General features: G+C 42.1%; 1 protein-coding gene across 1 annotated transcript; it reads right to left on the bottom strand.

The window, feature by feature from the left end:
- Positions 1 to 235: 235 nt before the first annotated feature.
- On the bottom strand, positions 236 to 15,729 carry PLCXD1 (phosphatidylinositol specific phospholipase C X domain containing 1). Its single transcript, XM_056862174.1, has 6 exons — positions 15,600 to 15,729; positions 13,740 to 13,876; positions 10,739 to 10,867; positions 3,189 to 3,350; positions 1,658 to 1,841; positions 236 to 519 (listed from the first exon to the last, which is right to left on the bottom strand). The coding sequence occupies exons 1-6, from the start codon at positions 15,727 to 15,729 to the stop codon at positions 236 to 238; spliced, it is 1,026 nt and encodes a 341-aa protein (XP_056718152.1).
- Between the last annotated feature and the right edge of the window lie 1,244 nt (positions 15,730 to 16,973).

Genomic DNA, 16,973 nt, shown 5'->3' with positions numbered 1-16,973 from the left:
CAAATGCTGAAGACAGGATGTTTGGATAAAAAAATATGGCAAAAGTAATATGAAATAGCACTTGGTTTCCTGGGAAGCAGGGCAGTAAGAACAATTGTACTTTTCAGTGCTGTCTCCAGAAAAATTATTGGAGTAATGAATTCATCCTTAACTAGATTTTTAAAAAACTTATCATTTGTTGTTGGAAATAAGATCTTCACAGCATTCCATGTCTTATTTCCCAGTCTCATGGTATTCAGGCTTTTCTAAAACTGAGCAAAGGCAGCATATTTGAGCAATGCTCTTTTGGAATAAGCGTTTCATTAAGACAGATTACATTCGTCACAAAATTATTTCTTCCTATGAAGTCTCCAGCAATTATATTAATGCAGTCTTTCTCTGCTCCAGGTCGCTGCTTCTTTATCCAGCGATTTAGACATGGAAGGGCACGGAGGGTCATTTTCTTTACAGAATAATGTAGATGTGCCAGGATGTACCCCAAATCTCCAGTAAGGTTGATTCCTGCGACAAATAATCCATCTGTTTGAAAACAAAACAAAGAGTTGCCACTGTGTCTATAATATGCCCTCCTGTGGACATGACGAACACTATGGATCAAAATAGATGCAATACTTGAATTTTCTCACTATCTTTAAAAGCTAAATTCCAGGCACTCCTGTCAGAGCCTCTCAGAAAGAGAGTTTAATCCTTCTACACCTGCATGGTTCACCCATCAATCTCTTCTCCCCTTCCCACTCGTAGGAGTTTTGGAATGCTGATTTGTGTGTGTCATCCCGTCCGTTCCCCCCCCCCCCCCCGCCACCCAATAGCCAAAATTCTAAGTTGGGACCAAGTGCCTGAAATTTAGCTTTTAAAAGATGCTGGGCGATCTTTGTTTAATCAGTTTGACTCTGTATTCACACAGCATGGAGTCCATGCCTTTATCTTAATTTAAAGGAGCAAATTATCCTTGTACCATTGCTGTATTTGCAACCCATCACACCGAAAGCAGTCCAGAGATACTTGCAAGTAATCTCATAACATGGCAGGCTGAAGTCACCAGTAGATTCTCTCCTCATCTTCTGTATCAAGTGGCGGAGGAGATCCAATATGGATAACCACAACATCTTGCCACTTCGAACAGCACAGTAGGGTGCTAAAGAGTCATTCTACTTGGCAGTAAGCACCTTACCTGCAGGAGCAACATTGTCCAAACACTGCATTGTCTTCTAGGTGCAAATCCAACACTCTACACTACATCACATTGGCTCTCCAATATTGAATAACTGGTGCAAACACAGCCCAGTAGAATCAGCTGTTCTCATGTCTTTGTTTTGTTAAGTTAGACCTTTGTAAAGAATAAAGAAATAGCATAAAATATCTCTACAGATCTAATGGAGGACTGCTGAATCTCCCCAAACGCATTCTAACAGTGTCCATGCACATCCAAAAGTAGAAACAAAGGGTTTCAGTTATCCTGTTCACCCAGTCTGCTAAAACACGATTAAACAAAAACCAAACTTCCTTTAAAGTTATATATTATATGGCTCTAATCAAGCCTTATGGGAATCCTGATTGTAAAACAATTAAAGCATGAAGATCTTTAACAGTCTAGAACAAGACGAAGACAGACAGAGCCTGGGCACGTGGTTTGCAAAAACAAAAATGCAACAGATACCTGGGCGTCCACCACGTTTCATCAGCTCCAAATACTGGATAAGTTTTTTTGCTGTAGTCTTATTTCCCCACCAATATGGAACTTCAGGCCATAACTCAGAGTGCTCTGCCACTTGAGCAATGTCTTCATATGAGACGATAACCTGATAGCCGTTGGCCCACATGCGCTGTAGGGTTGGAATCATCTGAAAGAGAGGTGTTGTTGAGGTTCACTTTGGAGGAAAGGTATAAGTTTTCATTTTTTAAAAACTGTCTTGCTTAAATAGCTATATTCCTTACTTTGAAACAAGTTACATCAAAGTGAATAATGATCCATTCTAACAGGATGCTGAAGAGTATCCAAAGTTGTAAAAAAATGAAATGGAATAAATAGCAAAGTGTGATGTAGATCATTAAATATCCAGGTAACAAAACACAGTTGTTTCCCATGCTTTTTGCATCTTAATCATTTCAACAGCATGAGGCTTAATTTGTGTCAAGACACTATCTTGAAATACCAGAGCTGAATCCTGGTATAACGGACAGCTGCATTCTAAAGAGTTGTCCCAGTCATAAAACCCTGTGATTGACAGGGAGTTCAAATTGAATTTTGAAAGTGGCAGTTAGAAAACTTATAGTTAAGAACTGACAGTTGACTGAGAAGCTTGAAAACAGCTGTGTGAGCTGTCAGCTGTCTGGCAGATGATTTGGGGTTTTTGGATTAGGACAGGATCCATAACCAGTTATCTAGGGGAAATAGCTCTAAGTAGAGTGATTCCTAAGAGTTTAATTGGAAATATCTCTTGTGACTTGAGTGATCCCATGCCACTTTGAGAGAGAAACTGGGAAGTGTGTTGATGTTTCTAACTCCTACAACTGAAGAACCACTGAAAAAGACGCTTAAGTTTAAGAAACAAACCAGTGCCTGCCAGGAGAAATCACTCAGTAGAAAATAAACGTTTAAACACTTGTATGTGAACCACCTTGATATACTTAAGTCTAACCATCTCAAACTTCTCAGTTCTGTTATTCTGTTACAATCCACATTCCTGTTTTAAAGATTTGCTAACCTGACTTTCAAATCCCAGAAAAAGAGGCCCCCCAAAAAAATTTTTAAAGCTGTATTTCAAAAAGCCTCTCAAGTGCCAAATATTTCTGACCATTTTGCTATTTGAAACAAGACCCTCCATCATATCTAGCATAACAAAAGTAACAAAAAATATGAGCCTCTCCGAGCACAAGAGTGGCTTGCTATCTGAAGCCTGTCTCCACTCGGGATTAAGACAGAAGGAAGATGGTCTAGTACACAGGGTAGCTAGAGTGTCAATGGTTCAACTCTGAGCATCGATTCTGAATCACATTGTAGGTTTTTAATTTTCTACTTGCAAAAATGATATTGACATTGAGAGCAATCTGTGCAGAATCCCATTCACTTAGAGCAAAGGTCTGGTCTATATGTGAGTGGTACTCTTTACCTAAGTATAACATCCTGAACAGGCCAGTGTGAGTAAGACACTTTGAAAGGTCAAAGCCAAGGATCCCAGACAACTTACATAATCATTTCTAGGACACAGTCTGCCACTGAAGATCTGCTTTATACAAGACACCAAATGATGGTGATGGTCCTTTTCCAATCCATCAAAGTTTCTGAAAGCTAGAATGATGACCTCGCAGGGATGGGCTTTCAACCATCGTAAAATATCCCACAGGACATCCTACAAAAAAGGCAAGATAAATAGTTGTTCTGTGCTGCAGAGTAACAGAAAGAAATAGCAGCTTAAAATCAGACAGTACTGTATGTCAAGGTACTGATTTGCCCACTACCTATCTAGGAATGTTGAGTATGCAAGGTGTTTCATGTGGACCGGGGCAATAGACACCTTCCAGCATTTCTTGTTTAGCGGCAACGTGCTCAATGAGGCTAGAGACAGATGTATGAAGCCTTTTATCTGGGAATCTGTCTGTGAATTGGATAATTTGAGGGTTCCTTTAGCAGGGATGGATTTTCCCGGTCAATCAAGATAAAAAAATACTAATTTTCTTATGGGTTATCTAGATAGTTCTTTCTTTTTCTTTATTTTTGACCTCAGTGTGCCATTGCTCAGGGCTGAATTGGCCATATGAACAGTATAATTAAAGTTAAAACCTGAACAACCACTCCTAAGACAAAAAATGTCAGAAAACAGTTCATCATATGGGCCTGAAATACCTTATTTAATTATTCTTTCCCACTCAGCAGTGAGCATGAATGGCTTCTGAGTTAGCTCATTGATTAGTGCCAACTTCAGTTCTGAATTAACATGGCTTTAGCATTCTGATCCAAATTGTACAGAATGCAGAAGGTGGAGGGACAATGTGACTCATTTCAGGTAGCAGGGAGATCTCTCTAGGTTTGTAAATGCTTCACATTACCAAGGCATTTGAGATGCTAGAATTCAGTGCTTCAGAGTGGAGCAATTCAGAGCGTTTGAATTCAGCATTTGTCACTGTTTTCTCTGTAAAAGGCTTTTGTGCTTTCCTGTACTATTTTTATCATTGTTTTAAGAACTCCCAGAACATAATGTGTGCTCCACAAATAGCAGAGTTAAGAACTACTCTGTGGTGTTTAGCAACTACTTTACTGCTCAAAGCACAATCTCCAATGGTTATTCCAACTGTAAACTAGTATGTTGGATCCAGTGATGCATAAACAGAAACACAAACTTAGTGTAGTTCCACTTGTGCAGGCAATGCTTGTAGGTACTTGCACAATGTCTTCTGCAAGTAAATCTGCACGTTGGAATTTTAAAATAATATTTCTGTTTGCGCAAAGGCGAATCTTGGAAATCTGTCCCTGGATCCAGTCCAGTGGTTGTGCAGAAAAGCTTAAAGAATGCAGAATGTGGAAGCCAGAAGAAACCTCTGGGAAGTGGGACATGAATGGCCATGCTTCAACCTTCACTGTCACAATTTAGAAACAAATTACTATTGCATCATTCAATACTTAAAAGTTTGTGTTATAATTGGGGATTCAAAATTAGCCCAAGTCAAATACAATTTTCTGTAACAGAGAGGCAAAATCCTGCAAATTCACCACAAATGTAATCTATTGAGAAAAGGACATTGATGCTAAATTAAATTTAGTACGTTAGATCCACATGGTATGATCTAAAACTGTTTGGAAGTTCCAGAATACACAAGTAGTTTTACCCACACTTGCTGTTCATTTCTGTTAAAGCAAATCCCTTTTCTGCACATGTGATGCATTGCCTAGCTCATAAAAATAAACTGGGAAACCTATCTTTGATGGACAAATTAGGTTCTGACTCTTGCTAAGAGTGACCAGTGGGAGCTGACAGAATATTAGTGAGAGGGACAGTTTAAAAAAAAAAGGAGTGAAGAGAGAGGGTAGGGAGTTGGCAGTGTGTCTGGCTGAGTGAGGCTGTGGGGAAGAGAAGCTTAAAGTTGACGGAAAAGGGGCATGATGGTTAGCTGTGTTAGTCTGTCTGTAGCATTAAAAGAGCAGGAATCTAGTAGCACCTTAAAGACTAACAAAATTTGTGGTAGGGTATAAGCTTTCGTGAGTAACACTGGTATCTGAGGAAGTAAGCTGTGACTCACGAAAGCTCATACCCTCCAAGTAATTTTGTTAGTCTAAGTTGCTACTGGACTCTTGCTCTTTTCTACTTAAAAGTTTCAGTTCATAATGAAGGGTCACAAATGCTGGAATAGGGAAACAGTTCAATTGGGGGGGGGTATGTAACCTCTACCTGACTTTCTTCAGTGTTATGTTCAAACCATAAATAAAAGCTAACTCCATATTTGTTGAACCCTGTGAGCTGCTTTTATCAAGGAATAAAACACACACAAGCAAAGATGTCGGTCTATATTTTTTATGGTGGCAGCGTCTGAATGAAACACTGTTTGAGTCCCCAACCTCAATAGCTCTGTGCAGTGTGTGAGTGAGGGGCAATTACTAAAAGGGACTGGGCTACACTGAATGTTGGGGTCTCTGGGAGTAAGAGGGAGAAACTGGTATGTGAAATGGCCATAGCTCTCCATATATTTTGAAAGAGGCAAGACAAGTAGTGATGTGTGCCTGCCTAACCTACATGTAACCCCAAACCAGTGGGAGAGAACTTGTGGAGGGTGATAGGCACACTGTGTGAGTGAGAAAGGTGTGTCACACTATGCTTGCACAGAACTCTACGTGAATGCCAGAGTACTCACCCATCCTACCTCAGCCTGTTCCCATTGCATGCAGAGTCAAGGGGTCAACAGTATGCTTATTTAAGTACCAGCAGAAGGAGTAATAGCCTGTTCAAGATAATGCTACCTGCTGTAAATTATTCAGGGCTCTTCTAAATATTAAAAAAGAGGGTTGTTAGCAAAAAGTATCCGTGCACAGAGAGGTATCCAACAGAGATAGTTGGATTCTCTGAAAAAGAACAGCAAGTTAAGAGTGCAAGTTCTTCATCTTGTCCATTAGAATCCTCTCACAGATACCTCTCAACTAAAAAAACCCTGATCTAACACTCCCTTGACTAGTGGGAACTATAATGTGCACACACCCCTTCCCCATTTCGCTTCACTGAAGAATGTAGCTCCATCACTGCATCTCTCTTGCTTCTACAAGACAGTTCCATTCCAAGTTCACATGTAACTGGCTCAGGAACAGTCTTTTTAACTATTAGTATAAAGGCTTTAAACAACAAAAACAAAAATCTAGTTTCTTGACAGCCCAAAACATGAGCACAACCGTCAGATAATCTCCCTGAAACCTGCCACAGAGGTCAGGGTTTCAAACTTGGCGGAGCCACCCATTCATCACTGCAGAACTATAATTTAATTAATGATAGCAATGAAAGGCATCATGATTATATAGCCTGAAATAATGATTTGGTACAAACCAGTGGAAGCAGAAGCCTTCAAACTCAGCAAATGGTTTTTGGGATAATGCAGGGGTCGGCAAACTCATTAGTCAAAAGAGCCAAATATCAACAGTACAATGACTGAGATTTCTTTTGAGAGCCAAATTTCTTAAACTATATAGGTAGGTACACTGTTTATTAACTTAATAAACTTTAATTAAAGTTTTAAGGCTTAATTAAACTAAAGGTACACTGAATACTTAATAGTCATCTTCTGTATTGATAAAAATTAAATTGTAAGTCCCTGCCATTTCCCCCTCCCAGCCTGGAGTCCTCGTCTGGAGGCCTGGTCTACCACCATAAAAGCCTATTGGTAGACCTGGCCTCCGGCTGAGTCCCATTGGGAGGGCAGGTCTACCCATTGGCTTTCTTGGCAGTAGACCTGGCCTCTGGAGGCCCATAGAAGCCAATTGGTAGACCTGGCCTCTGAAGGGGGACTTTTTCACCTCTTCGGAGTCCAGGTCTACCGCCCAGAAAGCCAGCGGGTAGACATGGCCTCCCAATGGGACTCAGCCGGAGGCCAGGTCTACCAAAGGAAGCCGGCCCCGCCCAACAGCTGATGGGCGGGGGGGCAGGAACCGCCGAGCCGCCCGCCCAGCAATCGCGCGTCTAGAGGGGAGGCTTTAGCCTCCCAGCCATTGAGGGCAAGGGAAAGGGGGACCTGGCCATTCTCCACGGCGGGGGGGGGAGAGACAGCGCACCCGCTCGCCTGCTCTCTCGCGCTCGCTCGCTCTCTTTCTCAGGCGCACCGGCTCCGCAGCCCGGCTGCCGGCGTGAGCGGGCGCGAGAGCAGGGGCTCCGAACCAAGTTCAGAGAGCCGCACTCAACTGGCCAAAGAGCCGCATGCGGCTCGGGAGCCACAGTTTGCAGACCCCTGGGATAATGCATTGCAAGGTGGGTTTAAGTGGATTCCAGCCATCTCATTAAGAAATTGTAATTTCTTGACTGGGCCACAACAAAATTCTGAATTGTGGAAAAAAAATATTCTATCTAACCTATAACTACCTCATTTTTAAAAAACAAGCAGACAGCTGTAATAGTTACTCCAACAGCTGGCTGCTCAGATGGGATCGGATGTAAGTGGATTCCAGCCTCCGCATTTAGACTGGAATAACTATGCACAGACAGCATTGTAAGTGTGCTAGAATCCCATTTTTAACAATTCAGAAGCCATTGTTCCAAGCTCTCTTAAAACAAGGACGCCAACAAAGAGAATCCCAAATATTTATGTCTTTTACTTCATCCTTAAAAAAAAAAACAAGCATGTGATTAAAAAAAAAAACAAGCATGTGATTTTTTTGAGAGGTTGATTCATATTTTGGACACTTGGGGCTAGTGATGTTTGGGTAGCTATAATTGTTCCTGAGCCTCCTGGTAGAATCTTAATAATCATCAGACAGTAAAATATATAAACTGAATGTCACATGGAATTGCTGAAGCATTCCTGAGTCAACGCAGACACTGCTGAATCATTAATTAGCGTAGAACTCGTTTAACTGAGGGCCACTTGTAAAACATCTTGGGACCTAAGGCTTCAGGCCTTAGCACTATGAACCACACATCACTCAGCTTCACACCACTATGACTCATGCACACTATGTTCATTTCTGTGGCCCCAGTCTAAAGAAATTCAGTCCCAATTGTCGTTTTCAAAAGAATGAAAGTATAACTTTTTTTTTCTGAAGTTGGCTATGATGCTTTGCTCCAGCAGTCTACCCTCACTCCCCGCTCAGGCAAATGGTCCACAAGCAAGAGAGACAGCCCTGCTCAGGAGCTAGGACAGAAGTAATCTTTTTGGTGAGGGAGATATGCTCAACTCAGCAGAAATCCCTCATGCTCCCCAACCTCTTCTTAAGCGGGTGCAGAGCCCTTTCCTTCGGTAGCTGCCACCACCTCCTTTTCCCTGCCCTAGCTCTAGCTTGCCTGCCAGAAGGAGCAAGCCAAAGGAAGCAGGGTAGGAACATGCCCTCTCTTAACTAATACAACTTTATTTCTACAGGCACAACTCAGTTTACAATGCAGTTTATGGGGACTAGGGTGGTGGTGGAAGGGGATGTCAAGTCCAGCCAATTAAGGCCACCCCATAGGGTTTTCAAGGCAAGAGACATTCAGAGGCGGTTTGCCATTGCCTGCCCCTGGGTAATAACCCTGGACATCCTTGGTGGTCTCCTATCCAGTATCAACCAGGGCTGTCACTGCTTAACCTCCGTGATCTAACAATATCAGGCTAGTCTGGGTCATCCAAGTCAGGGCTAGGGTACAGACTAAAAAAATTAAGGAAACATGGAAATATTCCTAACCTACTTGAGACTCACAAATCTTGAGCATCTGATTGGGTGTGTTTAGCCTGAAGAGGCGAAGACTGAGAGGGGATATGATAACCATGTTCAAGTACTTGAAGGGCTGTCATATAGAGGAGGGTGCCGAGTTGTTTTCTGTTGCTCAAGAAGGTCGGACCAGAACCAACGGGTTGAAATTAAATCAAAAGAGTTTCCGTCTAGACATTAGGAAGGATTTTCTAACAGTTAGAGTGGTTCCTCAGTGGAACAGGCTTCCTCGGGAGGGGGTAAGCTCTCCTTCCCTGGAGGTTTTTAAGAAGAGGTTAGATGGCCATCTGTCAGCATGCTGATTCTGTGACCATAGGCAGATGATGAGAGGGAGGGCATCTTGGCCATCTTTCGGTCACTAGGGGTGTGGAGGGGGGAGGTAGTTGTAAATTTCCTGCATTGTGCAGGGGGGTGTACTTGATGACCCTAGTGGTCCCTTCCAACTCTATGATTCTATGATTGCCTCTCCCCACTGGGAGATTCAAATAGGTGCATGTATAAGGAGGATGCCATCCTTCTCATGGTCATACTTTCTCTCTCACATACACACACAGAGAGAGAGAAAGGACAGCTCCTTTTCAGGTCTCCCTTCCATCTGTGCAAAAAGGCCTTAAAAATCTGGGCCTTGGGTTCTGGAACACAAAGAATTTGCTCAGTTAACAGAGGTGTTTAACAGATCAAAGAGATTCCATGTTTTCACTCCTGACTGTAAAACCAATTATATCCAGCCCAATCAGGTTTTTCCCAGCCCTGGTGGTGCCTTCATAAATGTCTTGCCCCATCTGCCCTCATCCATCACATAGATAACCTCTGGCTTTTGGTACATCTCCAGTTCTGAACAATTCCCCCAACCCCATTCAGGCTGTATTTGCATTGGAAGATTGCCCAAAGGCTGTACTATTAGAATTGGATGACACTTGGATGATAATGAACTCTCAGGGTACAACCTCTGGGCAGTCTTCTTATGCAAGCACCACTAAAATGAACAAGTGTCATACAAATGCTCAGTAGTGTGCTTCAGCCCAGTTTAATTTCATTTCTATAAGAGAACTTCTCAGTGGACTGTGTCCTGTTTTTCCACACTAGAAAGAAGTTTACTTCAGTCTTTTACTCAAAGACATTTGACACAGAATTGTAGGAATAATTAATGCATGTTTCAGACCATACCGGTACAGTACAAGTTCATTTAGCACTCAGTGTGGATTCATTCTTAGCTTTAAAAAACCTCCAAAACCCATTTGCAATAGCCAGACACCAAGATGAACCAGCCTGATATAGTGGTTAAAGTTGGAGTCCTGGGTTCAAATCCCCACTGTGCCATGAAGCTTGCTAGATATCCCTGAACCAAGTCACTCTTTCTCAGCTAAACTTACCAATGAGGATAAAATGGAAAAGGGTGATGCAATATCCCAAGTTTCTTGGAGGAATAAAAATGTACTAAATAAAGCCTCTGACAGCCAGACCCTGGAAACTAGGTGAAAGGTGCCACTGGCATGTGTATCAAGGAGCAAAGCAGCCCAGTGAACCTTCTGATTTGCCACAACTATTGATTTATTTATGTTGCGTTATTTATATTTAGCCTTTCTCACTGAGACTCAAGGTGGGCTCCACCAGACATATATTTCTACAACAAGCTGTAGCAACCGCCGATGCACCATGCTTCCCACCACAGAATCTGGTCAGCTAGGCTAGTCCTCACTTGCGTGATCCATGCTTGGGACACAGTGCGAGTTTAGCCAGAGCATTGGCTGCAGAAAGCGGATCACGCTCGATATTATATAGATAGATGGTAGTTACACATTAGTTACCAGAAACAGTCTGAAAATAAATTATCAAGTCTGTTTTCATTAGAATTAGAAACTGTACCTCTACAACAGCTGTAGTGTACAGCATATGAACAAAGTGAAAAGTCATAGAAGGATCATCAGGCTTGTGAGCAATCCTAAAGTCAAAGTACCTAATTCCGGCATCCAGTTGCTCCAACACAGTCAGCTCCTGCATAATTAAAACAAACAAAAACAAAATCCAGAATATGTGTGCTTAATTCTCTTTTTGCATTTTGTAAAGCTGGTGGTTATGATTTCCATTTAAACAATGACTAAAAAACAGAAGAGCCCAAAAAAATAAAGAACAAAAAATAATTATAAAGAACTGATCAGCCCACACTGAACTTAGGCTTGCCAACCTCCAGGTAACGGTAATGAAAGTTGACCTTTGCAATTTTGTATCCCACAGTGGAATAAGGCAAGAGGTCTGTAAACTGCTATGACTGCATGATTTGTAAACATTATGCTGGAGAGTTTCCTTATGAGGAACTGAGGAAGAATATTGTATATTCGAAATGAGGATTTCTCGAGAAAAGGCATTGTCTTCTTTGGTGACTGGCATTCTCTCTTGTCAGGAAGAAAGGAACATCTTTTATAAGGAAGGGAGAAACTTCATTTATACTGAGTACCTATTTGGACTCTTGGATGTGATATTGAATATACTGCATCTTCATTTTTGCACACTCAGACCAGTGGTTGTTAACTTGAATTTGTTTATTATATTTATATGATCTGCTGCATTGTGCCAGTCTCTGTGTTATTGTATTGCATGTACAGCCTCCAGGTACAACCTGGAGATCTCCTGCTATTATGGAGAAAACAGCCGCTTTGGCAATTGGACTCTATGGCCTTGAAGTCCCTCCCCATTGGGCAGGGGGTTGGACTAGATGACCCTGGTGGTCCCTTCCAACTCTATGATTCTATGACCGCAGGCACAACACAAACATCGTAACATCCGCTACACCCGCCATTTGTGGTCCTTATTCACCATTTTTTCCCCCTCATTCCTTGGTAATCCATGTGCATCATGAGGTGGAATACTCAAGCTCCATTAAAATTGGAGCACTCTACTTTCAGCTACAGAAAAAATGGCACTCTTAATAGGCAGACAGAAGCTGTTTACAGCTGTGCTCGTCCAAAATCAAAATCCAAAAACAAACCACAATCCCCAGTGTGCACGCTTTTGGGTTCTCAATAACTCTTCTTCAGGCTTTAAGTTATAAAAAATTTAGGAAAAGATATTTCAGGCCACAATTTTAAAGGCCATTTCTTGCCAGATTCCCTATGTTCAATGCTAGCAGGCAAATAGGTAATGGCAAAGGGGTAGCTGTGTTAGTCTATTTGTAGCAACTAATACAAAATCCAGTGGCACCTTAAAGACCAGCAACATTTATTTCTATATGAGCCTTCATGGGTCATTTTCATTTCTTCAGATATGAAGACAAACTGAGAATCAGGTTCCTGAGTTGCGTGATCCATGGTTGTGGGTCAGAACTCTGGAACCAAACCCTGCAAGGGACCTAGATGCCAACTTTGTCCTCATATACACTTGGGTAATACTGTAACAGGACCTAATAACACCAGCTACATCATTTTGGGTTCTCAACTTGCACATTTTCCCAATGTAATATATCTAGGGTTGCCAGGTCCCTTTGCTCCACCGGCGGGAGCCTTGCAGGGGTGTGGCTGGGGGCGCGTGATACGTGCGCACACCCTGCACAACATGCACGCGCAACCCGCACAATACACTGATGTCCCTTCTGGGTTTACCCGAAAGCAACGCAGACGCTGTAGTAATCTCCACCAAAACGCTATGGTTTTCATAATTTCTCTCCAGAGGTTGCTAGAGCGTCCACGTCGCTTCCAGGTTTACTCTCCACCTCTACGTAGCTCTCTTTTGCCCGACAACCCTCAACTGGTCAGCGGGTAGCACGGTGGATTGGAGGGCTTTTTCCCGCTCCCACCAGACAATTGGTAAGCCTAAATAGATCCCAATACCTTTGTGCCAACAATACCTTTCTACTGTCCACACAGAACAAATCTGTCGGTCTCTGCTTAGAGCTGCCAACTCTGGGTTGGGAAACACCTAAAGATTTGGGGGTGGAACCTGGGGAAGGCAGGGGTTGGGGAGAGGAGGAACTTCAGTGGGTTATAATGCCATGCAATCCACCCTCCAAAGCAGCCTCCTCTTGCTCAGAGGGTTTGGAACAAGGTGCCCCCAATATGCAGATAACACACTTCTATTTCTCTTTTTTTAAAATTTACATTTACATCCTGCCTTTCTCCCCTCCCAAGAGCTACCAAGGTGGCTAACAATTTAAAACATCCATGAGAAAATCACATTTTAAAAAGCATTACAATCGATCTCCTCCCCCAAACTCACATCACTAAAACAAATTAAAAACAGAGCTAAAATACATACAAGACATAAAAACAGCAACTAAAACATTGGTCAGCTGAGTCAGGTAGTTAATCCTTTAACACAATTTTATAGTGGGCATTTTAGTTTGAAGAATGTCATTTTAAGCTGCTCAATAATCTCTGCTTTTATGGTTTTGCTGGGTTTCTTAATCCTGGATTTTAACTATTTTTTAAAATGTTTTAGGTTTTTATTATGCTTTATTCCCTGACAGAATAAATGTGCCTCAGTCAGGTTCCCTAGAAAGGCAGTATAAAAATGCTCCCAATAATGATCTAAATAAATAAATACTAATTCTCTTTGTGGAAGCAGCCTGCACCCATGGGCTCAGAGAGAGTCTGTATTGAATCAGTTATTTGAATACAATGTACTGGGTTGGAGGGGAGGGGAATCTCCTCCAAAAGCTGCATACATAGATGGCAGGAGAAGGCAACAGCTTATGCAGTATATTATTCAGTGAAATCCCCCAGCTCTCTTGTTGAAAACAAAGATTTAGCGCTCTGTTTTCTAAATTGACTAGAGAGGGGGACCACATTCGTCACCGTTAAAGACGAGTTTTACAATAAGACTGTCAACTGAAAAATTCAAAACAAGACATTAAAAAAATGGAAGATTTGCTTACCTGTGTTATGCACCACCTCAAAATAATAGGGTGTATTATACAGTGCAGATGCTTGTCCATAAGTTCCAACAGCTTGGATTCATTTACGCTCACTGTTGACGTCTTGTCAAAGCTGTATGTCATAGCGTCGTGGCTCCCTAGCAATACAAAACTTAAAATTAAACTAGTTCAAAAAATTTGTCTAGCATAAACACACAAGTTTAATATGCATTCATTAGAGGTTATTCAGGTACCTCCTCAGTTCAAAGGGACTGTAAATCACTAAAACAAACGTCACCAAACACCAAACATCACCAAACATCACCAAACACCAAACACACATCACTAAAACAAATTAAAAACAGAGCTAAAATACATACAAGACATAAAAACAGCAACTAAAACATTTTGGAGGACTTTCATTCATAGGGTCGCCATGAGTCGGAAGCGACTTGACGGCACTTAACACACACACACAAAAACATTGGTCAGGTGAGTCAGGTAGTTAATCCTTTACCACAATTGTATAGTGTGCATTTTAGTTTCAAGATCGTCTTGTACCAGAATCACCAGAAGATTTGTCGGCTTCCATCACAGGATGCCGAGTAGAAGGAGGGCTTTGAGTCAGAAGAATACTGGCCTTAGAGTCCACAACATAACTTGGCCTTTCAACCAATTCCTCACTTCGAGGCCATGCGTAGCTCTCCTGTGTTTTCAATTGTCCTCCTCTTATTCCTTACTCTGGCTCTCACCTCTTCCTCTCATCAGGCCCCATCTAAACATTACAAAGTCCTCATGTTTCTTGGGGGGGAGAACTCAAAAGACTTTGTATCATGTGTCCTCAAACAGCCCCACAGGAGACACTGTTGGCACTGCTATGCGACTCCATGTAAGTTTCACAGGTAATGTGATTTTTACCAGAGAGTCAATGGGCGAAAACGCATGGTCGCTTTAGCCTCCTTTATTCCCTGTTTCAGCCAGTATTCAGTCAGGGTCAAACGCATGCGTTTCGCCGAAGGTGCGTTCGATCCTGGCTGAAACAGGGAATAAAGGAGGCTAAAGCGACCATGCGCTTTCGCCCAAAAACAGCTCCATGAGGCTGAGGGAGGGAGGCTAAAGCCACTTCTCCCTGTGTGCTGTGTTCACAAACAGAAAAGTGATAGTGTGCAACACATATGTGTGATATAAAGTCCTCTAGTTTTCCCCCCAACACACACAAGGACTTTGTAATGTGTACATCAGCCCTAAACATAGCAAGGGAAAATTAGACTAGCTTTTTCATGTGTTCATGTGAAGACAGAGAAGAGCTATCACATTCTCCCAAGGTTGGCGTGCTGGTCGCAGGATGGTTACAGGAGGTGAAGAAAGGGGTAGGAGGGCATTTTGGTGGTCTCTAATGTTTCTTTCCATTTGACTGTTTTAAGGCGGGATTCCTTAATGAGCCTTTTTTCATGATACATGTTTAGCAAACTGCACACAGCATTAAGCAATGACAGTGTTTGTCAGATTTGATGATTTCCACCCTTTGACTTTGAGGTGCTTGGCAACAAAAATGTTAGTCAATGAGAAGGCAAGGAATATTTCCTTACGCAATGTTTCTAGTTCTAGACGTTTCTGCAATCTGGCCTGCTCATATGTATTTCTCATTTATGGCACTCCCCAAAAGCCAATAAGAAAATGATTCCTAAGCAGTAAGTACAAATAAACAATATTAAAGATAAAGGTCCCCTGGGCAAGCACTGGGTCATTCCTGACCCATGGGGTGACGTCACATCCCGACGTTTACTAGACAGACTGTGTTTATGGGGTGGTTTCCCAGTCCCTTCCCCAGTCATCTTCCCTTTACCCCCAGAAAGCTGTTTTAAAGTAAGTAGTTTATACCTGGAAGTGATAGGTTGGAAAGTGGAATGGTCCAGAGACATTCTGGCAAGTGAGACATCCAATAAGCAAGTTCATGGCACGGGGGGATGGACTTTTTTGGATGGTTCTTCATTTTCTTCTTTTGCCGCATGTTCTAAAAAATAAGCTAAATGAAGAGTAGCAGTAAATTCTGACTTGTTGGATCATATCAAACTCACCTTGTGAATAACAAAGGGATCCCATGAAATTAATTAAAATCATTCTATTTGTCTTGCCTGTATGCATGCAGGATTTGAACTGAACCCAAGGTCCATGTTACAGAGATTGGACTGAATCTTCCAACATATTTTCAACATTAGAAGGGGTCAGTTCTTGGAGAGGAAGAGTTTAACTCTGTCCCCATCTCAATTCCCTTAACAGTATTTCTGAGAAAAGATTTCTACCCGGAAAATGGGGGGAGGGAGTCCTCAATTGGGGGGGTCCTCAAACAGCAACCATTAGGGAGGGGCCACGGCTCAGTGGTCAAGCTTGGTTCAATCTGCAGTATCTCCATTAAATTGATTAGATAATGGGTAATGAGAAAGATCTGCACCTGAGACCCTAGAGAACCACTGCCAGTCAAAACAGACAACACTGACTTTGACAGACCAAGGGTCTGGTTCAGGATAAGGTAGCTTCATTTGTGTTCCCTCTCCCTCCCTTTCTGCTTTTTAGCTAAAGAGGAAATCCAATCATCGGTCTCCCATGTAAGGTGCAAACCAGTCCAAAGAAGTTGTGCTGCTACAACAGATTATGTTCCTTCTCTCTGCAGAAAAAAGGGAACAGCTGGAGTAATCTGCCTACCTCAGTACCAGAACTCATGTATGACACCAAGCTTAAGCACCAAAGACACATGGTATCCTAAGGGCTGTTACAGGGGCTGACATGGTATGCATCAGCATGTCATTACTTCCATTTATAAGTCATTTAACAATTTGCTTAGCAAATGGGGAAAGGCTAGGTAGTTCTGACCAACAAGAAGCCTTCCAGGCTTTACTTGCACTACCACAAGTCAGTCACATCGCTGCTTCTAAAGACAATTTATAGGACAGGGTTACCCATTGATAAGAGACATCTAATTACATACAGACTTCTCTTTTAAATGGACAGGTCGGAAAATCGGGTGGTTTTTTCCCCTAATGAGGATTGCCTTATGTAGTAGCCTTGAAAGTCAGGTGGAATGGTTTGCCTGAAAGTATATAATATGATGGAGCCTGTTAGCCACCATACAGCCAATAATAAGTGAAAATCAGTGTACTGCAAAAGGTGGCTGTGCTGTCAATTACTCATGGGATGCATTCAGACAACCTAGTTTTATTTGATTCCCACTGCAAAACACAAGAAAAGCCACCTTGG

This window comes from Euleptes europaea, chromosome 16, assembly GCF_029931775.1.
Source record: "Euleptes europaea isolate rEulEur1 chromosome 16, rEulEur1.hap1, whole genome shotgun sequence".
NCBI classification, from domain to species: domain Eukaryota; kingdom Metazoa; phylum Chordata; class Lepidosauria; order Squamata; family Sphaerodactylidae; genus Euleptes; species Euleptes europaea.
Note: the sequence above shows the minus strand (reverse complement) of the source record. Positions and strands in the feature narration are given on the sequence as shown.

Bases quoted from the DNA above. Each gene is read 5' to 3' on its own strand.
- PLCXD1 (XM_056862174.1), bottom strand. From the start codon at position 15,729: ATGCGGCAAAAGAAGAAAATGAAGAACCATCCAAAAAAGTCCATCCCC. The intron at 1,842-3,188 runs GTAAGTTGTCTG...CCTCTCTTTCAG, and splicing joins TGTGTCCTAGAAATGATTAT to ATGATTCCAACCCTACAGCG. The intron at 520-1,657 runs GTATCTGTTGCA...GTTTTCAAACAG, and splicing joins GAAACGTGGTGGACGCCCAG to ATGGATTATTTGTCGCAGGA.